The sequence below is a fragment of the Urocampus carinirostris genome, chromosome 7 (genome assembly GCF_059441175.1).
Source record: "Urocampus carinirostris isolate Australia breed hairy pipefish chromosome 7, RoL_Ucar_1.0, whole genome shotgun sequence".
NCBI lineage: Eukaryota > Metazoa > Chordata > Actinopteri > Syngnathiformes > Syngnathidae > Urocampus > Urocampus carinirostris.
In genome coordinates, this window is record NC_142355.1 from 27,163,741 (window position 1) to 27,189,925 (window position 26,185).

General features: G+C 37.8%; 2 protein-coding genes across 3 annotated transcripts in view; one reads left to right on the forward strand and one right to left on the reverse strand.

Moving 5' to 3' along the window:
• Positions 1-423: 423 nt before the first annotated feature.
• Positions 424-24,300, reverse strand: asz1 (ankyrin repeat, SAM and basic leucine zipper domain containing 1). Of its 2 annotated transcripts, none has more exons than XM_088340413.1 (13): positions 24,123-24,300; positions 16,910-17,012; positions 16,698-16,820; positions 13,620-13,731; positions 9,002-9,113; positions 8,803-8,937; positions 7,791-7,906; positions 7,536-7,608; positions 7,089-7,145; positions 6,203-6,315; positions 3,580-3,685; positions 1,983-2,096; positions 424-757 (listed from the first exon to the last, which is right to left on the reverse strand). In XM_088340413.1, the coding sequence occupies exons 2-13, from the start codon at positions 16,968-16,970 to the stop codon at positions 593-595; spliced, it is 1,287 nt and encodes a 428-aa protein (XP_088196539.1). In that variant the 5' UTR covers positions 16,971-17,012; positions 24,123-24,300; the 3' UTR covers positions 424-592. The 2 variants fall into 2 exon arrangements, with proteins under 2 accessions (XP_088196539.1, XP_088196538.1); XM_088340412.1 differs by lacking the exon at positions 24,123-24,300 and adding an exon at positions 19,377-19,549.
• Positions 24,106-26,185, forward strand: part of cftr (CF transmembrane conductance regulator) — a 45,036-nt gene continuing 42,956 nt past the window's right edge. The window contains exon 1 of the mRNA XM_088340411.1: positions 24,106-24,428. Within this exon, the coding sequence (XP_088196537.1) occupies positions 24,376-24,428 (53 nt within the window). The 5' untranslated portion in view covers positions 24,106-24,375. The remainder of the gene's footprint in view (positions 24,429-26,185) is intronic.

Genomic DNA, 26,185 nt, shown 5'->3' on the forward strand with positions numbered 1-26,185 from the left:
ACAGCTCAGGAAGTCAAAGACGAGCATTATATCAGAATATACTTGGAATATATCAATGCCATATATATTGTAGATATTATGCAAAAATAATCGTACTATTTTCTCACATTTTGTATGTTGTAGAATTTGGGTATCCCTTTAAGCACTTAAATTCCTTTGTTGTTTCAGGAACTTTTGATAAAAGAAAAACAAAAAATGTGTACTGAGTAATACACCTGTCAGTTGTTTATCGTTTTAAATGGTTCCTTTTTTTGGGCAAATCTGTGTAATTTTTCACCCCCAATGTTTCATTTATAGTTTTCTACCAAGCGTTTTACATTTACTAATAATTGCACCTTTGAGCCTCCCAGGAATGAATAAACATACTAATAAATGTAAGAAAAGGGGGTGCATTCTCTTGTAAAAACAAATACAAAGATCAAATAATGTATGAACACAGTTTTCAATTTTTAATGAACATTTAAACTTCTGTATGAACACAATTTCATTACCAGACCAGTTTTTCCTAAATTAAAACATAGAAATCTGAACGAATAACATTTCAATTGAACAATCTTGGCAACAACATAAATATAAAAATGTCTGGTAATGATTAAAAGGATATGAAGATGTTTCTTAACTTGGGGAGATATCGTTGGCCGAAGAAGAGAAAAATGGCGGCCCCCAGTACACTCATGACAATGCTCGCTCGGGGCACCAATTTCTTCTTGCTGTGGATAGGTGCAGGAAGCGCACAGCTGTTTGGGGTGTCATTCATCTGCATTTGAGACACATTGATTTTACAGCACTCTGAAATCACGTTTTTAAAAACTATACAATATCATTTTGTCTTAATCTTTGGCCCAAATCCTTTGGCCACGAACTACTTGAACCGGTAATTTCATATAAGCCAGAACAACTCTTTTTATTTTTTAATCACTCGAAAATAATAAATTTTACCTTTGTGGAACCCGGATCGAGGCAGTGAAGGGTGCCGACATTTTGCCATTTTACAGTTAAAGGTACTGATGACATATAAAAATGCATTAGAGCTTATCTTATTATCACACTATCTTCACTCACATTTCCAGAAACACTGATTTGCATGGTGCATTCCAATAGGTTAAAAGAGGCTCATCCTCTTCACCTTTGCAGCCATATTCTCTTGGTTTAATATGTACTCTTACGTAAAAGAGCTTGTATAGTACTTTGTTGAAAGACTTGTTTTCTATTTCTGTCTTTCACAATGTTATTGACGCACAGGTAAAGAGGTGGAACGATTGTTTGACCTATCAGAAAGCACTATGGTGTTTTCGGCACCGTGAGAAAAAAATATGTTACTTTTCATATTTGTACTGGTGGTCTCGTAGTAAAATGTTGGTGCCCACATTATCATGAACGAGGATAAAATGCCGTTGCATACAACGATTTGCTATCTGGCTCAAATACCCAAGTGTACTGTAAAACCTTGTGCTGTAACTCCACCAACAAAAACTGTATGCATTTCCAATCTTATCCACTGTATTCTGTGGTATATACGGCGCACCAGGTTACAAGGTAAGCTTTTAAATTTATGGACAATTCTGGTTTTTTAGGTACACCTTATTAGTCCAGAGAATATGGGATATGATTTTGGACCCAACATTTCAATATAACGCTGCAGCTCTCTTGTAGATAAATCCAACCAGGCTTTATGCATCATCAGTCCTTTTTGACATGGCTAAAGAGTCCCTCTACATCCCTCGTTTTGTCTACTAACTGACCCTTCAACTCTTTTCAACCCAGACCGTCAGCCCTCTAAACTCAATCACCCCACAACCTGTGTCCTAGCCGCCGCCCCTCTTCTTCCCTCCTCTAGGCGTCTGTATGCTGACAGCGCAATGTCACAGCGGTGCTGACTTATTGGCTGTCATGATCTGCTCCTGTCAGACCAGACAACCTGCTACAAACACACGTGCTGGAGCTTGTCAACATTGAATTAGAGCATGCAATAGTTTGCAGACCTGGCAGAGCAGATTGTGCAGGCAGTTGACTTTGGTCTGAAGGTCTTTGGTCTGCACCAACAGTTGGCTGCACACGTTCTGAGCCTCTCTCTTGGGGTCCAGTTTGAAAACAAGCTAAACCAGAAGACATCAGCACAATAATACAATGCAGCAGGGTTGGGCAAACGTTATGACCCACGGGTCGCATTGGATTAAAAGCATTTGGGAGATGAGCTGTTGTATATATGTTTAGAAATAGTTTAATTTCATGAAATTGGTTTTGAACAAACATAATTACAGCAAAATAATGTAAAAATGATTTTTTAGTTACTAAATTCAATAATAATTATTGAAAAAGGATCAATATCTTAATATGAAAAAATGAACTAAATGAAAAATAATGGCTTATTCTTTCATTGCACTGTTAATATAACTTGAGACAGTTTCTAAGCAGTTTGTTGTAAATATTGTTTTTTCTATTTATTGTGGCAGTCTTATTTTTTTCTTTAAAGTCTATATAACACGTTTACCTTGGAGTGCCACGTCTAATCTCAATGCATACAATGTTTTGCCAGGCTGATATCAGTGACAATAAATACAATTATATTCTATAAATCATATATATAATATATATATATATATATATATATATACCTACTGTATATTTACCAGCCCGGTAGCCTAGATGGTAGGGCGCCCGCTCTGAGACTGGGAGGTCGCTGGCTCAAGCCTTGGCAGAGTCATACCTAAGACTTACAACATTGGTACTCATTGCCTCCCTGCCTGGCGCTCAGCATTAAGGGTTGGAATTGGGGGGTTTGGTCACCTAATGACCAAAATGGCTGCGCCCTGTTTGGCTGCGGCTACGGTTCAGGTGTATCAACATTTTCGTTCTGTGTGCATTGTTACAAAGAATGACAATAAAGGTAAATTGTTCTATTCTTCATATATATATATATATATATATTTAAAGCAAGTGAAATAAAATGTAGGCAGCTCGCTGAATGTTGGCATGGGGCGCAGTAGACATTAATCCTTCATTAAACAAAAAACATTTATTATATGTGACATACACAAAGAGAACCTGGGGCCAAGAGTTGCACCAAAAACCCAATTTTTTTTTAATTTGTAGTACTTCATGATTATATACGGGTTCATATTTTTACCATTTTGGTTTGCGGGGAATACAGAGCCTTATAGAAGAGTTTCGCCCTCCTGGGTCTGCAGACATATGGACAAGATAAATAAGGGCAACGTTGTTATTTGTTCAACATTGTTTTTGTTTATTTTTAAATGTTAATAGATATCAGTTTAACATAAAATGATTTGGGACTGAGCCTTGAGACCAAAACAATCCTGATCAGTAAATTGCTACTTTAATAAACGTTTTGATGATTAAAAGTGGACCTTTTGTATAGGCCAGAACAGATTAATGAGTTTACCATTATTTCTTATGTTAAAAACTAATTCAGACCTCGACCTCCAATCTATATCACCATTATCAGAGGAAGTGTACACTTAATTATATTTTACAAATAATAGCGATAAGAAAAGAGTGGAAAGTCTTTATAAAACTTGGCCATGGTTAAAATAAAAAGTGTCAAAGTGATCAGTGTACCTTGGAGACCTGCAGTGGGAGACGGTGGATGGTCTCCTGGACGGTTTCTGTCAGACTCTCGCATTGTTGCTTCATCTTGAGCAGAAAGTTGAGAAACTCCTCACTCCTGATTAGCAGCAGAAATCGGGAAATAAACCCAACAAAATTTAGACTAAATTTTTTTATGAATCAAAGTGATAGCAGCTAATATGAGCACCATCACAGCAAACAGGTGGCTGGCCTTTTTCCGACCCAGCAAGGACGCTTCTTAGATGATAAGTGATTCGTATTTATTAAGCGACATAGTCGACAGCGCAGATTATTGATAGTTGTTATCTTAGCGCTGCATCAGCCTTGGAGAAGGCACACTCTGTCACCGTGAGGAGTGTAAACAGTGTCAGGTGGGCAAGCCTCCCTTTCTCTCTACTCCTAGTTTGTCTAGTGTGGCGATGACAGCCAGCTGCAGAAATATTTGATGTTATGTTACGCTTTGTTGCTTTACACTGGGGAAAATGTGAGTGTACTTGTCAATCTTTTATTTATTTTTTTATCAATTTAGAATGATAATTCCACCTGTTTTGGATGATTTTGAAAGTCAGATTTTATTCGGACAAAAATATAAAATTTTAGGTACATTTTTTAGAATGCACAGTATATATTATGTACAATGCATTTTTTTCACTAAGGTTGGAGGCTCGTTATTCACAAGGTTTTATGTGTTATTGTTTTAGTGAAATTATTGATCTGTTAAATACCGCTAAATCCTAACCATGAGACCTCCAGTGATATAAATGAGGCTGTAGATCTTATCTCATTATTACCCGATTTTTATTTACTGTAAAATACGATAGAGAACGGAGAAAACAGAATGTGTTCCTGAAAGATATAAATAAACGCAAAAAGGCCAACGAGGGTTTTGGTGTATTCGACTTTAACATTATATACATTGTAAACTTTTCTTGCTATTGTGCTTATAGTTAATAGTTGTCAATAAACGATTTCAATCATGGCCACACATATTCAACATTTTTCACACAATGATTAGCTTTGAGCTAAGAAAAAGTATTTTTTTTTATAACCATTTACATTTTCACATTTGTAAATTTGCTCAAAAATGTTTGAGTTGGTCAGGAAAAGTCCAGTGTTAGTATGGTAAATTATTTACTCAATTTATATTGTATGGAGCTGCAAGCAATAAGTATCCTGATGTGCTTCCTTCAATTTATCAAAAGTGATGGGCGCCACCAGGCCCAAGGAAATGGTGCCCCTAAAACCTTAGTGGTTAAGGGGTACACCCACCCCACCCAGGTTTTTAAACCACAATATTTATCGCTTGCTATTGTGTTAGAAATCCTTTTAAAGTAAATATGAGGGTTTGCTAGTGAGGCATCTTAGAAGGGTTGGCTTGCCCTGGTCAAGCTCCCCCACCATTCTTTGTCTCCTGGCATCTGTCCCCCTGAAGTTTTAGGGAGCGATGGGGTGCGCCAAGACGATTGTACACAAGCCTGTGTCGCCTCTCGCCTTACAAATCATTAGAGCTCTACTTAAACCGTTACCGAAGGTTTAGATGAGCATGAATGAGGAAGAGAGATGCACACAGGTGTGATGGATAACTCCAATTTGGGAGACTTTGTTGCAATGAAAGAAAACTCTTGATGCAACTATGAAGTAGTTTGCCTAAGAGACTAAACCCTTTTATAGTTAACTGATCACCCAAGTACCCAAACGTTACCTTTGCCATTGATAGCTCCAAAGCAACACACATTCATTTGAGCGGAGGATAAATTATTTTTTTATGTTAGTAAAAAAAATAAATTAATAGTTGTGAGAATTATGCATGAATACAAATATTATAAAGAAGCAGTCCCCAACTACCGGGACGTGGGTAATTTTGCACCCCGGTAGCACAGAGAGAAAAACAAGTTCCATTATTTTTTTGGGTTATTATTGTTTGAAATATTTACGGTCCATTTATGAGCCTGTTACTGGGGCCGATACATTTGAATTAAAAATAATGTGCACATGGGCGGGTGCAGTTGCCCGTTGGATTTCATGTTAAAAGTTATGATTTCCTGCCATTAGTAGATACCAGGAATAGCCAGGAATGAATAAAACATAATTGCTGTACTTTAGCATCAACAATAGCCTATCAGCATAGAGAATGTTCAACAGCAGCCCAATATGTCATGTTTCAAAAATAATTAACAAATTAGTGGCCATCCAAATACTTTTGGATATGAAGAAAGACTGATCATGGATGCAGTCAAACACATGACAAGCAGTGCACAGACGCCACACAACAAACACGCTCTTCGCGAGGGTCGGTTTATTTCACGAGTTTGCATTTTTGATTACTTTGCATGCAGCCCAATGTGAAATAATGTGTTAAAAATTATGATAGCAATCAAAGTGTGTAGCAGAGTTGTCCATGTAATGTGATGTTAGTGCAATGTGACAAAGAGACCCAAATATTGCACATGATTACACAGTGGATTTATGCTTAATATTTTCAATGTAGTTATTATTTTTATTATTTAAGAATAAGTACTTTTGCGCCGACCATGGACCACACCAAGAAAATAACGTCGGACATGAAACTGATCCAAGGTTGTTGAAGTTTTAGATTAGTAGATAGGGTACAAACCCGCTGTCAGTCACGTCGAGTTGCTCAAGGGTTTCAAGATCCAAAGTGTCTAAGTGCATCTGCTGCACAGCACTTATCATCTTCTGCTGGTCTGTGGCATCGCTGATTCCGATCTAAAAAAAAAAAAATAGATACATCAGATCCAGCAGTTTTACCACAATGCATTGTTTCGACAGTGCTACCTCTTAGAAGACATAATTAACCCCATACAACTTTGAAAACGACGCTTTGACAATGAAATACAATGATTTCAGTTTACCTCAAAACATACATTAGCATCCAGACCATACGTTGCGACTTTTGTCACGCGCTTCTAACCCTGCAGCTAATTATGTGGCTAATTTTTGCCTTTTTTTCCAACGGCCAAGGGGCGCCCGAGCTGTAAATGTAAGAGTGAGACAAGTGGAATATGTGTCGAGGAAGATGCAAGTTTAATGTAACTTCGCGCTTAATGCGAGAATAAAATTAGCACGAAAAGCCCCTCATTATGGAAAATGTGTCATTCGAAAAAGGGAGGGCTAACTACTATATTGGGAATAGTTTTATGATTCTGTTTATTTGTAAACAGAAATGTCGTGGCAAAACGAACGGATTACAAGAAGCAACGTCCATTCGTCCGTTCTTTGTAAATATATATTTCAATGTGGGCACATGCTGCTTATAGTCAAGTGTGGCTTATTTAGGTACAAAACTGTTTTCCTCTGAAATGTACTGGGTGCAGCTTATAATCAGGTGTGCTCTATAGTCCTGAATTTACGGTACTTTCCGTGGCCACAACTTTTAATTTTCCTAAAGTGTAGCTCACTGGACCGTGTCAGTCATACATGTGCAGCATAAACTGCCCTCATCCTCATCTTCTTTAAAATACATTGCAGTCACCCTGTACCTTCTCCAGGTCCTCCTCCTTCATAGTCAGCAGCTCGCTCCAAGTAATGTCCTCCTCCTGCAAAAGGTACACAACACAACTTGAGCTGAGGGTACAGATGTGCCTGCATGATCTGACACCAGCATCTGTCAAACCTGGCTCAACCTTACGTCAGCATCCCGGCTTCTGTGTTTGTGAAATATGTAAACTGCACACCTCATTACATGGAAATGTCATAGCTCCTACCGTCTGCCGCTGTAACTTCTCACCTTTGGAGCTAATCGGATAGACAGTGTGATATCATTTATCAATATGGCGACACCAGGACCAGGTGGGAAGGTCAAAAGGGTGAGAATATTTTAACAAAGGCATTTGATGAGGCATTTTGTAGGAATGAAGCAACTGATCTTTTTTTAAACACCTAAGCCAGGAAGAAAGAAGCCAAATGATAAATAAAAGTTGGAGTACCTGCAGGATATCAATGAGGTAGTCCAGATCTAGGCCGTGAAGCAGTAGCTCAAGTTCATCCAGTTTCGGCACGCTGGAATGAAAAAAGTGGCAAACTCTTATGTCTGTAGTTTTGTTGAGAATCCAGCAGAGGGCAACAAATACAAAGTTTAACGACTATCTTGGTTTGACGTTCTCAACCAAGTCGCCAAAGAACATTGGTATTTCTCTGCACTCAATAAATGGTCATGTCAAGGTTATTTTCAAACGTTTTACCTTTCTGAAAATGCTGACGTTTTTGTGTTGACCTTAAATGTGGAAAGATTATCCTCAGAGGACTTAAAAGGCAGCACAGTGTCAATGCTCATTGGAGAGGACAGGATCCTGGAAATCTAGATGGAATTAAGAATACAAATAATATCAACTGAATGAATTGTGATGAAAAACAACAGCACTGAAATGTCCATTATTGAAAGTGCAAAAATTTCTAATCGTCTTTTAAGGCCTTAAAATGTCAATTACAGTACTTTAATACAGAGGTTTAAAACAGATTGATAAATGCCTGTGTGGGAAATATCAGTAATAGGACAGGTGGGGTAACAGTCCATCATTACTCACTCCCACTGCACAATTCTTTACCGTTTGGCAGATTGTACTATACTATTTTAGGTAGTATGTTAATAATTGATGTTGACTATGTATTGTCCGTTGATGCCCTTGCAACATTCATTGCACCCAGGTCATCCTGGAAGGGAGATGACCTCATGTGCGATTCATTCAAGGTTTGCATGCAAATAAATGTGACTTGACTTATCAAGGTATCTCACTTTGTTTTTGTTTTGTAAAAGAAGAAAAAATATTATGAAAGCACAAATGGCAGGTAACTTCCCATTTAAATATTTTTCCTTTACAAGTTCGGAATAGTTTTTTTTAATCGGAGTAAAAAAATCATTCATATGACAAATGACTTGCCATTTGTTAGCATCTGTAACTGATAATCAAGGATTACTTTTCAATTTTTTGGGAACAATTACCATTGTTCGAAAGATTATTGCAAGGCAAGTTAATTGGGGATATTGGATAAAATACATTTTTGAGTCAGTGCCTGCACTAATGTAAAAATAACTTGAAAAAACTGTTTGTGTGAATATGCACTACATAAAAATAATTTGAATTGCTTTCAGAAAATATACTAAATAGTAATCTACCTATATCATAGTTCACCAACTGTTAAGTTTACTATACAGTACAATTTTTCATATGCTGTCTGTAAAGTTGTTCAAGGTACCTGTGTGCGCTTTTGAAGCAAAGCCAACTCAGAAGGAGTATTTCCCACAGTGGTGGCGATGCTGCTGTCAGCTCCCAGTTGGAGGAGTTTCACCACGGCCTTTTCTTGGCCATGGTGCACGGCCAGAGACAAAGCCTGAAACATTGGCTGTGTTAAACGTTCATACTATATGTGTGCCTGCAGCAAACAGGTTCCATACAGTGTATCCGTTGAGATTCTGCATATCGAGCTTGGCTCCGTGGGACACCAGGATGTTAAGGACCCTGGAGAAACCTTCCTTGGCAGCCAACATCAGGCAAGTTGTTTGAAACCTTAAAACACATATGGAGATAAATAAAATTTTCCCTAGATATTTCTCGGTTCAAATTAATATATACTTTGTGGAATTACGACTTTTGCTTTATAAGTGCCTTAACACGCTAACAAATTGGCTTATGTGTCCTGGGCGTGAATTTGAGCAATTAAATTATTGATTACACATCTAGTGACAAGATAATAACCCCGTATACAGGGAGTGCAGAATTATTAGGCAAGTTGTATTTTTGAGGATTAATTTTATTATTGAACAACAACCATGTTCTTAATGAACCCAAAAGTCTCATTAATATCAAAGCTGAATATTTTGGAAGTTGGAGTGGGGCTTTTTTAGTTTTAGCTATTTTAGGAGGATATCTGTGTGTGCAGGTGACTATTACTGTGCATAATTATTAGGCAACTTAACAAAAAACAAATGTATACCCATTTCAATTATTTATTTTCATCAGGGAAACCAATATAACAGCTCAACATTCACAAATATACATTTCTGACATTCAAAAACAAAACAAAAACAAATCAGTGACCAATATAGCCACCTTTCTTTGCAAGGACACTCAAAAGCCTGCCATCCATGGATTCTGTCAGTGCTTTGATCTGTTCACGATCAACATTGCGTGCAGCAGCAACCACAGCCTCCCAGACACTGTTCAGAGAGGTGTACTGTTTTCCCTCCTTGTAAATCTCACATTTGATGAGGGACCACAGGTTCTCTATGGGGTTCAGATCAGGTGAACAAGGAGGCCATGTCATTAGTTTTTCTTCTTTTAGACCCTTTCTTGCCAGCCACGCTGTGGAGTACTTGGATGCGTGTGATGGAGCGCTGTCCTGCATGAAAATCATGTTTTTCTTGAAGGATGCGGACTTCTTCCTGTACCACTGCTTGAAGAAGGTGTCTTCCAGAAACTGGCAGTAGGACTGGGAGTTGAGCTTGAGTCCATCCTCAACCCGAAAAAGCCCCACAAGCTCATCTTTGATGATACCAGCCCATACCAGTACCCCACCTCCACCTTGCTGGCGTCTGAGGCGGACTGGAGCTCTCTGCCCTTTACCGATCCAGCCACGGGCCCATCCATCTGGCCCATCAAGACTCACTCTCATTTCATCAGTCCATGAAACCTTAGAAAAATCCGTCTTGAGATTTTTCTTGGCCCAGTCTTGACGTTTCAGCTTGTGTGTCTTGTTCAGTGGTGGTCGTTTTTCAGCCTTTCTTACCTTGGCCATGTCTCTGAGTATTGCACACCTTGTGCTTTTGGGCACTCCAGTGATGTTGCAGCTCTGAAATATGGCAAAACTGGTGGCAAGTGGCATCTTGGCAGCTGTACGCTTGACTTTTCTCAGTTCACGGGCAGTTATTTTGCGCCTTGGTTTTTCTACACGCTTCTTGCGACCCTGTTGACTATTTTGAATGTAACACTTGATTGTTCGATGATCACGCTTCAGAAGCTTGGCAATTTTAAGAGTGCTGCATCCCTCTGCAAGATATCTCACTATTTTTGACTTTTCAGAGCCTGTCAAGTCCCTCTTCTGACCCATTTTGCCAAAGGAAAGGAAGTTGCCTAATAATTATGCACACCTGATATAGGGTGTTGATGTCATTAGACCACACCCCTTCTCATTACAGAGATGCACATCACCTGATATGCTTAATTGGTAGTAGGCTTTCGAGCCTATACAGCTTGGAGTAAGACAACATGCATAAAGAGGATGATGTGGTCAAAATACTCATTTGCCTAGTAATTCTGCACTCCCTGTACATGCAGTTTGCGAAGAATCCAATAGCGTGGGAGGGTTGGTGTGGGCAAACAAACAAATGTTGCATTGCTGCTTCCTGTGTATGTAAACGTTGTGCTTGTACAAAGCTTGCCAGACGCAAAAAATTACACTATATATGGATGGAAACAACTGGCATTTTAGCTGTGGGATCATAGAAGGAAATGGAGATGTCCCAGAAAAATAAACCAATAAACATGAGGCTTTTGTTAGTGTGAGCCAGAGCTTGTTTGTTTCTTACCACATATCCCACAGTGCTTTGTGGCATAAAACTATCTGAGATGAGGGAACCTTTGTGTGCGGAGTAATGTGCACAAGTAATACGGGTAGTTATTGAAGTGATTAACCTTGAAAAATACTGTAATACAGTTTAATGCACAAATTCAACATTTCAGGAAACTCACCTGTGGTAACCCTGTGCTGTAGCAGAACATGGTGGCATCAGTTAACTAGATCTAGCAAATTCAATATTTGCCGTGAAAGATCGTATGTTTATTGTATAGTCACGCTAGATAAAATGCATACATCAATCAATTTTTTTACATGTTACACGTTCAGGGCAAACTCTGTTGACTTGCGGCGTTGATTTAGGGAGTCATCTGGGAAAGAGTCTGCACTGGTCAAACAGCGTGACGGCAAACAGTCGTATTAATCACCGCCAAGTGAACAATAGTTAATGTTTTATGCCAATTTGCACACATTCCTCGCTACATCACCACAGTGCACTTCCTTTTTGATGAGTGAGAACGGGAACGCTCACATAAATCATTTCTACTGTAGGCACGACAGGCTTCACAAGGTCTTTCTCATACAGTTCCTGCGTGAGTGTTGAACTAGTTGGGAGCGTAGATCACCCTTATCTGTGCAACTGTCCGACCATAAAAAGGTCAGTCGGGATTTAAGGTCCGATTGTGATTAATAGAGTGGATGTAACTGTTTCAATAGGGAAGCTTAACCCTCCTTTTATGTCATAGGTCACATTGACCAACTTTCTTTTTTTGAGGTCTACAATAAAAAAAAAAGTTTCAGTATGGCTAATACCTTTCACAAGTTCGGTTCAGGTGTGGAAAAAAACGTACCCTTTCAAAACTAAAAAATATGTTTACAAATCCTTTTTTTAGACCCGAGAGCAACACAGCGAGCCTAATTGGAGCCGCTGTGCATGGTCCCATGTGCAAAGCACCTCAAAAGCAACTTCCGGCCTCAACAGTTGAGTAAATGTAAGCGCATGTTAACAATTGGGAGTCTGCACTGTGTTTGCTGATATTGAGTTTGTTTACACCAATGCAGAGGCCGGTGCAGCTGCTGCTAATTTTGAGTCTGATTCTCCGACGTAAGTGATGACGGCAGGGGAGGTGGTTTTATAGCATTTACGGCATCAGTACATGATTTTTTTCTGCACTGTAGGGGGTTGTCTGCATCCCTGCTAAATAGCCTCACTCAAATATTAGGTTTAGGACCAAAATTATCACTTTCCTGGCATTGGTGAAGACAGGATATTAACTTTTTGGTTAAACAGATATTCAGAATGTTTTTGGTGGGAACAGGAAACATTTTGTGCACAACGTGATCTTTAAAATGAAATGCATTTACCAGTAAAACAACTTGCGTTTGCGACGCCGGGGCACACACCGTCAGCCACAATTTTGTCAGCCTTCCCCATGGCAATTTCGGCTACTTGGGCAGTTCATGGCCAACAGAATGTGCAAGTATGTGAATATTGTATCCCTTCGGGAGTCTTTGACTGTCGAGCGAAACTATTGATAAATCCAATGCATTATTGTAATTATTTAAAATGATAATGTATGGTTTACTGTTATATAGAATAAGTGCAGATAGCAGTAAATCAAATGTCAAATTCGTAACTGTGGTTAGCACTAAACAGCTTGTAAATTACTGAGCACTTAATCAAATGTATATTAAAAATCAATAACGGACAGAAATACCCCAAAAGAATTGTTGAAGGCTTTGTTGAACATTTACACTGGAACAACAATACACATTTTTTTTAATCAAAAACTCATCCAAAGATTTACTTTTTTAATTGATTCTGTTTTAAGTTTGTTATTATTTTTTCAAATAAAAATTGTGCTCATTACAAGTATACATTTACAATTTTGAAATGTAATTTTTTTTCCCCAAAAAATCATGTAAAAAACGTTTTTTCCCCCCAATTGATTTAATTTAAGGCTTTGCTTATTATTTCTTAAAATAAAAGCAGAAATTTACATTTGGCTTGTTATATTTTTTTAATATTTGGGGAAAAAAATGTTAGTTCAAAACTCATCTAAAATGTATTGACTTTTCATTTATTTATTCTGTTTTAGGTTTGGGCATTAATCTTTCAAAATTGCGTTTTGGCTGATTGAAAATATAAATTTACAATTAAAAAAAAAAAGGTTATTTGGGTTATTTTGCAGAAATGTACCTTTTTACTGATTCAGTTTAAGTTGGTTATTATTTTTCAAAATAAATGCGGAATTTGTCATAATATGACTACAGAGATCAGAGAATGATCCCTGCGACTTCAAGGTTAAAAACGATTATGTGATTATATAACCTGTTGTCAGTTAATTAGCAAATAAAACAGTTGTTGCTTAATATATAGATGTTTAAATCTCTAGGCAAAATACGTTCATTCTGTTTTTCAGGCAAAATATTGAAAAAAGGTGTTTAACATTTGAGATACAGCATGCAATAATTTAGGTCTCCGCGATTGTGACTTGTACCTGTCGGCCATGTTGGGATCAGCGTTCCTGGAGAGCAGAAGCTCCACACAGCGAGCAATTTCGTCCTCCTTTGCATCGGCGCTGCAGCTGGCCATAAGCACCGTCCAGCCATCTAAGTAACATAATTGCGCACATACAGAAAATATTTTTTAAAGGAACTCATCTTTAGGAACATTGACTAGCTGTGCATTTTCTACTTACAGGGCTTGTACACTTTTAATGACTGTATTCAAGCACTTTCAAGGCCAATTTTTCAAAATTTCCAGTACCTTCAAAGGAAGAAATCCAGCGCCAATCTAAAGAACGTTTGTTTTTTTGGGGTTGGCTTGGATGACTAAAATAAAGTTGTCATCTTGCTGCTAGCACCTTCTTTGTGCTATTTCGAGCTGTTCCTATGATCTACGATATCTTGGTGTCAATGGGCTGCTATAAACTAACATGATTTCAGTAATTTTGCTTCAACAATGCACGCGCAGCATGGCTACGTCACACTTGTTTACAAAATCAGAATGGGCTCTATAGGTGTTGGGTAATTGAGTTCAATATTTTAATTTACATTTCACATATTTTGAAGAAATTTCCTGTAAAAAAATAATAATTACCAAATAGTTTGGTGCATAATGTTTTATTATTTTTGATAACCTAAAATAAAAATAAAAAATCTAAGGAGCTGTTTGGAAGCCAAAATACCTGGCTCTTCTTAGAGAGTCCAGCCAAAATAGCCTGTTTCCTAAAAGGAGCTGTCTTCTTGGGTAAAACCAGTAGGGGGCGGTGACACTTCACATGGCAACACCATAATGACAAGCCACCAAAGCAGGCACTTTTTTCACATTAATTTATGCATGGTCTATAGTTTCAGACTGCCAAAAAACACTAAACAGCAACAATTTCAAGCATTTTCAAGCACTATAAAAACAAAACATTGAAATTTGAGCATTTAAGGATTTCAAGCACCTCTACTAACCCTGTATGTAAGATTACTCTTATGTTGTTCAAATGCTCCAAAGAAAAGGCCAAGATTCCTTGCGTTGCATCGGATTCCAATTTGGTTTGGGCAAAGCGATGTGTGTGTATTTGTGTTCAGGTCTTCTCATCTTTGTTGTTTGTATGTTCTTGGCGTGGGCGCACACCAGACGGGCCCAGTTTATGTGCGCATGGAGTCCAAGTAAATAAATGTTGATCCTGAGATCTTTTGTGAGCGGGAATGGCAGCAACATGGCGAGCGGGATATGTGGTCAAGCGTCCCTTAACAAAAATCAATTGATGCGTTTGTTTACTAAAATTGCATTTAGTGTTCAGTGCTTGAACATTTGATGGAATTCCAGCCAGTTCTGGGATGTACAGTAGTACAGTAGAATCCAAGGATACAGCGTCCCAGCTTGATGATATTTTCACTTTATGATGTGTAATAAGAAGTTTTTTCCACAGTATATGATAACAATTACAAATTACTTGGCGTGCCCAAAATCTTACAAAATTCCAACTGTTTGTGCGTATGACTGCGCGACTCATGTGCCTTATACATTATTTGGATGCCTTTCTGCTATTGGTCGACGTCGCGGCATCATGAAGATGCAGAAATGCAAATTCAATAAAAAATGTAAGCTTTACTGAAATAGAGGCATTTTTCTATCATGTTTAGCTTTCTTTCAAAGCAGACACACATCAACGCAACACATATAGTGAACGATAAGGCGAAGGCACTGGAAAAAAAGTTAAAAAAAAGTCATAAGTGTTGTGATTGTGAAACATTTCCTTTTTGGCGTTAAATAATGTCAGATGAAAAGCTATTGATTTAGAGGCTGCTTTGTGACTTGTTAGCAAGTCCGACCATTTTCCTTTCATGTTTAACTAAAACAGAAAAAACTAAACATTTGAGGATTTGTATGTACTTTCTGTTAAAGGTTCAGTTTAGTCCATTTTTCTTTCATAAAAGTGTGTGTGAATTAACGCAATTGATGCATAGACACTAGCATTAACAGCTGGTAACGGTTTCCACGCTTGTAGCATTAGAAGTTAAGGATACTGGCATTATCTGTTGAAAAAATTATTGTTAACTTAAGTGATGCTAGGGACTAAAGCTAATCTATTCACCAAAGCTATGCTATTCGCAAATAGTACCTATCCCTCTTTTTATCAAAGCCATATCCCCCTCGTGGGAGGTGGCTAGAGTCAAGAACACACTCACAAATACCAATCATCCATTCGCCTTCGCTCTACCCAACCTGACACCGAACATTAGGCCAACAGCACAACAAGGGGTGAGTCGCCATGTAACCCTTCATCAGCAGAGGCCCAACAGCATACACTGGTTTAACCCCTCCACATCATATACGTCAATATCAGTCATTCTTAACTATACTTCGCCATTCACATCTATCCCGAGCGCAGTCTTGCACCCATTAAATTAACTGACCTCACCTAATTCAGTTGGCGAAATTGTGTGCCAAATCCAGGCTAGGCACAGACGCCTCAAAATAAAATGAGCCACCATAGACAATCGAAGATCTTTTAGTTTTTCGGGCTCAAGTTCTCGTGAAAGTCATTCATGAGTTAATATCATAATATGGCCAACTCCTAAGAAACGGTCATACAATTTATACAGTATGGTATTTTAACATCTGATTACTATATTAAAGAAAATTGATTTTTTTAATTTGACTACTTAAAATGTTTTTTAAGATTATAACTACAGTCTGTATTCCGTCTATTAGTGCACATTTTTTTCTAACAAAATTATTTCTTGATTCAACAACAACTGGTTTGGATCCACATTCACTCTGGCATAATAAAAAATTGGCTGATTTTTTAAAATAAATACAGTGATACCTCTTTCGAAAATCTGTGTATCTACAGGGCCATTACAGTTGGTTTAATGTGGGTTTGGTTGTATTCGATGACCTTGGAACGGATTAATTTGGTTTCAATTCATTTCGCTTTGCAACTGTTTCATTTTACAACATCAGTGCAGGAAACAATTAAATGTGTAAGTAGATGTACCACTGTATGTCCTACTAATTCATGTGCAGTTAAGCTCCAACATTGTTTGCTTTGTTATTAAGTAGATATTCAAAGGACCTTTGTTGAAGTTGGCATTGGCCCCTCTGTCCAGAAGCACTTTGGCAACTTCATAGTTTGCCACGCTAACAGCACACATCAGAGGAGTCCACCCGAAGGCCAGACTGCTGTCTACGTCCATACCTGTGCAAAACAAAACAAGATGATTAAAACCTGAAAAACTGCACGAAACCGAATTGAATTGATGTTGTTCGAATACAAAAGTTTCTTGCCATTGTTCAGCAACTGTTCAATGATGCCAACGTTGCCATCACAGATGGCTTTTTTGAGCATAAAGCCTTTATCTGCTGCATTTGACGTGGCATTATCTGTATTCTGTCACAATATATAGAGAAAAATACAGTTTTAATACAGAGCACACGGAAAGTTAAAGACATTTGCTGATGATTACTCTGTGCCGAACCCCTAAAATTGTGTAGAATGTAACTGGCGACTTTATTTTCCACAAATATTTCAATGTATCATCTAAGGATACATCATACTTGTAAAAATATGTGTTTCTTTGAGTTACATGTTCTTTTAAAGTAAATTTGGCTATGTGATAAAACGTTTGGATTATAATTCAATTATCAGTGTACTTAATCTATTAAATCTAATAAAGAATACATTTTTTTTCAAATTGGTGGTTTTCTCCAGTAAAAACATGTATGGAGAATATATCTCGGATACGGTGTACCCGATTTATGACGTTTTACTACTTTACGTTACGGAATAAGATGTTTTATCTGCCTCTTTATTGCATTTTTCAGGGATGTGATTTGACCAAAGTGAAATTATCTGAAAATTAGCGGGGGGGGGGGGGGGGTGATTGCTAGCTGGGGGGGGGGGGGAAACCAGGTAGGACCAGGGCAGTGCCCTGGTGGGGGGAAAAGTGGGGCGAAGCCCCCCCCCGGAGCTCATGGGTTTTTTTAAGTACTTTCAATGCACTCAGATGACAAAGAAATAGACAAGACAACAGCATAAATTTTCAATGTATATTGAACTATCCCATATAAAATTACAGTTTAAGTCAACTCAAAATCAGTCACATTAAAAAACATTTCCCCAACGCCACTATCTTAATTGTAAAGAAGATGGTTCCAGTGGCAAGGGAGACCCTAGACGACCGGCATCTTTCTACAACTGCAGGCGGCTAACGGGATCCAGGTCTGTAGGAAACCGCCTCAAAGCGTGCCGCCACCAGCTTTTGGGATCACTCTTAGTCTGGACTCTACCCTTCGACCTGTTCGGCTTGGGTAACCCTACCAGGAGTACGAGACTCCCGCCGACATAGCTCTGGGGGTCATGGAGACGCGCAAAGTGCCCCACCACGATAAGGTGGTGATCCGTCGGGACACAGCTAAATCCATTCACATGACCCAAACACTACTTCCTCCTAGACTTCATTGCTTTGGAATGGGTCTTTCTAGCCTGCTTCTGTGCAGCTTTGATGGTTCTTCTTGAGGCAGCCTTGCTCATTTGGGTGTCCTGTTTCACAGCAAGTTCTGTTCGTTTTGCAGACAACATGATGTAATGTACACATGAAAATCTATTATTGTAATTGTTAAATATTTATGGCCATTTTTATTACGTTATAATATTTTCGAAAAAAATGGGAAAACTGTCAAATAAATTTGAAAAGTTTACCACCTACCTCAAAATTCACGACTCTATCAGCAACTGGTACAGGTTGTTGGGGTGGATCACGTCTCTTTATTACCGCTTCCGATTGTGATGTCAATAAGGGATGGAGGCCGTAAAGTTTTGGAGTTTTCGTTTGGGCACCGAAACTTCCAGCGATGGAATAATTTGTCGTTCTTGACTGGAGTTCTTTCACGTGTTTTTTGCTCTTTGCGTGACTTTCAAGAGCTTTGAAACCTCTCCCACCATAGTCGATGGTATCATGACACCAAATGCAAAGTGCTTTCCCGGCACGATCGATCTTCCGAATAAAGTCATTGAACAAATTCGTCACAGTCTTCTTTCCAACATTCGTAGATAATTCCTTCTCCAACCAGTCCCATCGAAACTTGTTTTTTACAATCTTATCAATTTCTTTAGCTCGCGGAGCATCTTTGCGTTCGATCACGGACATCTTTCTTTAAACACCCGGCAAAAACGTGTGAGAAATGAACAATGGCACACTCCTATAACAAGCGCGTTTATTGGTCAACACGAGACTTCAACCAATCGCAAGTACGTTTCATTTCAGTTACGGAAACACTCAAATGGCATGCTGTCGAGACGAAATCGTTTTTTTTTACCAATTAAAACACCGGAAATTTTAAAATTTTATTTTTGGAGATAAAAAAAGCGGAATTCCGCGAATTAGCGGAAAAATCACATCCCTGATTTTTCCTACAATACTACATCAAAAACAAAACAAAAAAATCCCCAAAACTTCTAAATTCTAGCTTTGTGGCGTTCGTGCATACATCTAGTCACAACTCTATATTCTGAATATTTTCTTAATAGTTTCCTCATCATCATCACTCCTAAAGAAGCACTTTGCTCTGTAATTTAACATGTAAACGTTTTAAAGGAGGTCACTGGCGCGTTTTACGTATAAAAAATGCCAACTCAGCATGGCTAGCTTAATTGCAAGCTAATGGCGGCAAGCTAGCTACTTCCTGTAGAGCGACATTCTAACAACAAGCGAACTTTAAGAGTAACTTTCTTTTGTTCTTATGTCAAACTTGCCCTTATATCGAAGGACTTTTTGTCAGAGGGCAGTTTCATGTACCACTCATCGCCGCTGCTGTCGCTTTCGTACCCAGCCGGAAAGCAGTTGTAGGTGAAATCATCCATGGCGACGCCAAATTGTCAACCAAACCGCCCCGGGTGGCAATTAACAGTGATGAATTTATTATTAGTAGTTGTAAAAGACGTTTCGTATTTTTTTCCTCTTTTTAATCAAAAAGAGACATTAAGGGTGAAACAATTGCATCTTTTTTAAAAACATACAATATTTTCAACCTTTTCAAACAGTTATTGATAGGTGGGGTGTTTATTTGGCAAAACAAAACCAAAAATAAAATAAGATTTAAAAAAAAAAAAAAAAAAAACTAAATTGGAATTAACAGATTGAAGAAATAAACATTACTCAATAAATAGTTTGAAACCATACATTATTTATATTTCAATTGAAACATTACAAAACTATGGGTGTCCTTACACAACTTTTATGTAAAACCAATATTGCAGCCAAGTGTATTGTCCAACATCAATATTTTCTTACCCGATCCCACCTGAAAAAAAACTGTTTCTGTACCATTAAATGACTTGAATGGACTTTACAAAAGGTATATTAGTTTTGGTTTAAAGTGAAAGTTAAAACTTTGCTGAAAGTAGAACTAAAACGCCATTTCAAGGTGTTGAAAAGATGTTTAACTTGTCTTTTCACTTAATTTGGACCACCCTAGTCAAGGTAAAAACAAAAACTATTTTTATGACATTTGCTCTGTTCTCAATATCATAATGAGCAATACCAAAAGAAATGTTGATGTTCTCTTTAAAAATAATTTTCATTAGTTCCAAAATGTATGAAACAAATCCGAGATATGTATTTGCTATATTTTTTGTGTGCGAATTTAAGAATACATCCTTTTTGCAAACTGATTATCCTCACCAGGGTTTGGGGCGGCGGTCGCTCAAGAGGTAAAGCACTAGTCTTGGGATCAAGAGGTCGCAGGATCGGTTCCCAGATCCTCAATGTTAGATGTTGAAGTGTCCTTGGGAAAGACACTGAATCCCTAATGCCCCTGATAAACAGGTAGTTGCCTTGCATGGCTGACGCTGCTATTGGTGTGTGAGTGTGTGTGAAGCACATTGTAAAAGCGAGGAAGGTCTTCATTGACTTGAAAAGCGCGATATAAATGCGGACCATTTACATTTACTAGGGTCTTAGGGGCAAAGGACTGTATACATTTAACCAACAACCAATTTTATTTGCCGCTTATCCTGACTAGGGCCACGGGTGTGCTGGAGTCCATCCCACCTGACTTTGGGCAGTGGGCAGGGAACACCCTGAACTGGTTGCCAGCCGTTTGCAGGGCACACATTGACAGACAACTCACTTGCTCATTTACACCTAGGGAAAATTTAGACCGGCCAATTAAACTGACATGCATGTTTTTGGAATCTGGAAAGAAACTGGGGAGCCCGTAGGCAACCCCGCGGGGAGGCTGCAGTCGCAGCAATTGAACCCTGGACCTCTGCACTGCGGGGCTGCACGCTATCCACCCAGTCGATGTGTCACTGTTTATATCCATTAATAAAATATTTTCTCTTTTGAGTTACTGTAAAGGAGGATTCACCAACCTTTTTGAAGCTGTGAGCTACTTTTCTCATATTGGTTAGCACCAAGGGCTACCAGTTTGATATGCATGTCTGAAATAACAAGTTATGCTATTACTATGTTGATTTTATGTTATTACCTGATTGTAGTTATTTAAAGTACTGGTAAAATAGCCTCATTCAACCACAAAATAATTTGTCTTGTGTATGGGCTCTTCGTGATATTCTTATGTTAATTCTTAACTAATAATTAGGTTAATGTTGGAATAATTTATCATCTCAGTGACTTTTCATGCCAGTTAGAGAACACATTTTCTAGAAAATCACAACGACTCATCACTGGTTATTTTCAGAACTGGTCAGCTGGCTCCTCAGTTTATCTTGTTGGTCACTACATTCGTAACCCCTGCTTAAAGGCAGATGCCATTTTTAAGATTATGTGTGTAGGGAATTTCAGTAACTTTATTGAAATAAGCGACCATATCAGTTGTTTACGTGGTTCTTTACTGTGCATATGACGATAAACACTTTGAATTTGAATTTATATTATATTTATTTATATTTATATACCTCTAATCCTTAATATAAAATATATTGCTCTAGTAGTCTAATCAAGCTATGTTATTGTTTACTTTTATTTTCAATGTCCACAATTACTCCACACAAAAAGTCAGCGAGCCATGTCGGCGTAAGTTAGTAAATCGGTGGCTTGCAAATGAATCGGACCAAAACAACTTGAACACACCCAAAGTGCTGATAAGATTTTACCGCACCATCTTTATTCCTTTGTGGCACGTTTTTTTTTTAATTATTTTTTTATACTCCCTCTCCTGAAACTGCGTGTAGTGTGAAACTTGAGTTGTTTTTTTTTTAAATATCTTAATTGTGAAATGGTTTCTCCTATAATGTGATCAGAGGAGTCTGAATGGATAGGCCACAGATTTGGGACACTTTTTGAAAACGCTTTAGGTTGTGCATCTTAATAGATAAATGGATGTATCATTTTTAGGGTTGTTCTTCCTTAGGTTTATCTGGGGGAAAGGAAAAAGCCCATTTAGTAATCTCACACATCCCAAATGAGAATAACCATCTGGGGGAAGATGCCCTTAGCTATAATATGAATAGTGTTTGAGAATCACAAGATTTCACAAATAATGTAAAACCGAAAATAAAATGAATGATACAGACTTTTCACCTATATTTTGTTTTATACATTCAAACTAATTATGAAATACTTTATCAGCCAAAGAGGATTTTCCCAAAATAGTTTGTTTTTTACTAAATCTGCCAAAATGAATGAAATCAATTTAAAATTTCCCCAAATATTGTTTCCAAATAAAACATTTACACTGAGAGTTTATTTTGTGATAAATTTGAAAACAAAATTAAAATTATTCCACTAGGCTTTTAAAAAATATTTTTCACTATATTACTATATTACAATTATATTTTATACTATATCTACCAAAATGAACGAATAAAATACATAAATAACACACACACACACACACACACACATATATATATATATATATATATATATATATATATATATATATATATATATATATATATATATATATATATATATATATATATATATATATATATATATATGGCAGCACGGCGGCGCAGTGGTTAGCGCTTGTGCGGCACAGTTCATGTCATGGGAACCTGTCGTGGGTTCAAATCCAGCTCCAGACTTCCTGTGCGGAGTTTGTATGTTCTCCCCGTGCTTGCGTGGGTTTCCTCCGGGCACTCCGGTTTCCTCCCACGTTCCAAAAACATGCATTTCAGGTGAATTGGCCGGTCCAAATTGTCCCTAGGTGTGAATGAGCGAATGAGTTGTCTGTCCCCGTGTGCCCTGCGATTGGCTGGCAACCAGTTCAGGGTGTCCCCTGCCCACTGCCCGGAGATGGCTGAGATGGGCTCCAGCCCCCCCGCGACCCTAATGAGGATAAGCGGTACGGCTGATTAGATGAGATGAGATATATATATATATATATATTACAATAAAAGTTTATTCTTTTGATTTTTTTTTATTTACTAAACAAATTAAAGTTTTTTTCCACCTCAAAAAGTTGGCTTGAAAATAGATTAAAACAATAAATGAATTCAATTGAAAAATAAATCCACAAATACTATTTTTCTGTTCAAAACATTCACAATGATAGTGCATTCTTTTGATACTTGTTGAATTCATTGAAACACATTACAATTTTCCTCCACATCAAAATGAGGCTTTCCTAAAAATTTTTTTTTTTTTTACTAAACTCGCCATCAATGAATAAAATAAAAGATAAAAAAACCAAAATGTTATGTTTCTGATAAAAACATTCACTATGAAGTTAAGTCTTGTTTATTTTTATAGCCCTTAATCACAAAAAGTCTCAAAGGGCTCTTACAGACTACCATCCCCTGATCTAAAACCTACACGAGGGCAGGGAAAAACACAAATCTCAAAATGCTACTCTTCAGATCCAAACATACACAATGAAAGCTGATTATTTTTTGTTGTTGACGTTTTTGAAAACTATATTGTTTACCAAATTCACTGAGATAAATTAATACAGTTGAGAAAAAGAACTTTTTTTTCTGCTTAAGATGGTCACAATGAGAGTTTATTGTTGTGTAATGAGTGTGTGTGAATGGGTAAGTGTGAAGCAGATTGTAAAGCACTTTGGGAGGTCTTCATTGACCTGAAAAGCGCTATATAAATGCAGGCCATTTACCATTTAATTCCTTGTTTCTATTACTTGATCGTAGAACAACCAATATGGTGGTTGATACTAGAGTAGAAATATATATTTAGCCACATCGTAAAAGCAATATAATAGTGTTTGTATTTCTTTAGGGTGGGTATCATCTTCAAATATACTACCTTTTGATGTGGAAACCCCTAAATTAATGGCTATTATAACCTCAGAAATGACTTAATACTAAAATGGATTTTATTACGTGCCTTTTGCGAATTTGGACGGTTAGGTGAAGTAATTCTGGGAGTAACGAATACTTTTTTACCCGTACTCGCGTAGATTTTCTTATCAGGCATTTGTGTGTCAATGCCTGTTGTGGCGATGCGGTGTCACTGTCAGTAAGCGGTTGGTTCTTGGAGATGACGCGCGTGTGCGCGCGCCGATAAAGACTGACCTGCGCATGCACGCGCGCTCACACGCCTCCAGGACAGGCGACTGGTCACGACGCGAACTGGAATCTCGCGCCGAACCGCGCGACACTTTGCTGGTCCTGGACGCCGATTTTTCGTCGCGAGGTGGCAGGAATCAAAGCTGGTTGTTAGTTAGCGTGTGCACGCGTAGTAGGCGCTAAAAAGTGGAGGGGGTGCCACCGATGAAAGTGGGGCGTCCGCCCGCCTCGGTCTCAGGTGCAAAAGACAGATGCGAGGATGCAGAAGTCACCGGTAGAAGATGCCAACTTCCTCTCCAGGTTCTTCTTCTGGTACGTGGAACGATTGTCTCGTGTGAGCATGTTTTACAACCTTGTATAGAGTACTCAGCTTGAAGTTTACTCATTTTTTGTATATATTTATGTATCTAAATTCGGAATTACTGTTAAATCTGGACTCCAGAGCACACCTGAGTAAAAGCTGAATGCCCAAATTTAAGTAAGAAACTCAACTTGGTTTTTGTACAAGCCACACCTGATTCCAAGCCACACACTTAAACAGCCATAAAATGAACTAATTCATGTCGATTTCTTACCTATTAAAAAATCAACGAGGAAATGTTATTAAAGAAAAGTAACACACGGTAACACAAAAAAAATGTGCTGTCATTTAAGAAATTCGTCTTGCAGACTGTGTCTGCAGCTTTCATTCTTAATCAACAAGCACACCAGTCAGTAATAATTAAATTGGTAATAACAAATTAATTAACCTAATGCCTAATGTCATTATAGATTCTTTTTTTTTTTTTCAAAATGTTTGTTTCGTGTATGGAAGGTACGAAGGTCGTCTCAGTTATTCAGAATTATATTACTTTTCGATATTGAAATTATTATTATTCCAAATTCCAAATTTTAACTGTTAATGTCCTTAAGTGCTTTTACGCTTAGTAAACAATAATAGCCTTTATGATGTACTGTAAGGCCATAATCGCATGAGATATAATTTTGAAATCCAGTATTTTTTCTGACAAATTAATCAGATGTTGGTAAGGCTATTATAGCATGAGAAATCTGTAAATGGTAAGGCCACCATCAATGGGAAAATGTTTTCATTATTAATTTACTAATTAGAGATTTTTTTGGCAAACTCATTATGTGGTATCAAAACTAGTTAATTGGTGATTTAAAAAAATACTTTGAAATGCAACTATTGTTTTTAGAGTTTTTCCATATCAGGCTGAAAAATACGACGTCATATTAGGAAAATTAAACTCGATAGTTAATCAACTGCTGCCACCCTAAAATATTAAATGAGCATACCTACTTGTTAAAAAGATTCCTAGCATTTATGTATAATGATTTTTGTTGCACTCATGAGTATATCTAAATGCTGCAGACAAAGTCCATAAAGAAGAGTCTTAATCTCGACACAATGTGTTACTTTCTAAGACAATTCCCCGTTGATTTTGCAGAGACTATGATCTAACTCTATAGGGACGGTGAGAATCTGGTGCATTTATTCATGTGCCTTATTAATTAAAAGACAAGGCATTTCCTACGGTAGCCATAGTTACTTGCGCCGTTTACCAGCACTTCATTGAGTTTCTTCGTTTTGACATTCAGAGCTCTTGGCAGAAACTGTGATGCTTTGTGTTATATAAACAATCTGATTCCCTGGTCCACACCAGTTCTAATCCAGCTGCTTGGCGCTGGCTGGGGACACTCTGCAAGGTCTGCAGAAAGGGCCAGGCGTGTGTCAAAAGTCACTGTCTACACCATTGTGACAAATCTGCCCTGTGAAAAAAAAATAACAATCCGCACCTTATTTAATGCTTTAAATTGTAAGAATAAAGTCGGGGCTTGTAGTCTGGAATTTATTATATCTACTGCGGCGGCTGTAGATAAACGTGTGCAGTTCTTTTCCACATAAGACTATTTTCTAATGGCAAACAATGTGTGGTAAAAGGTTCGCCATTATCTTTTAACAACATTCTAAATATCTTAATCGTGGTTCATCATTTCAGTACCCCTGTTCGGCAATCTTTCATCCCACAGCCAACCATCTCAATGAAGTAAAATAGCTATTGATG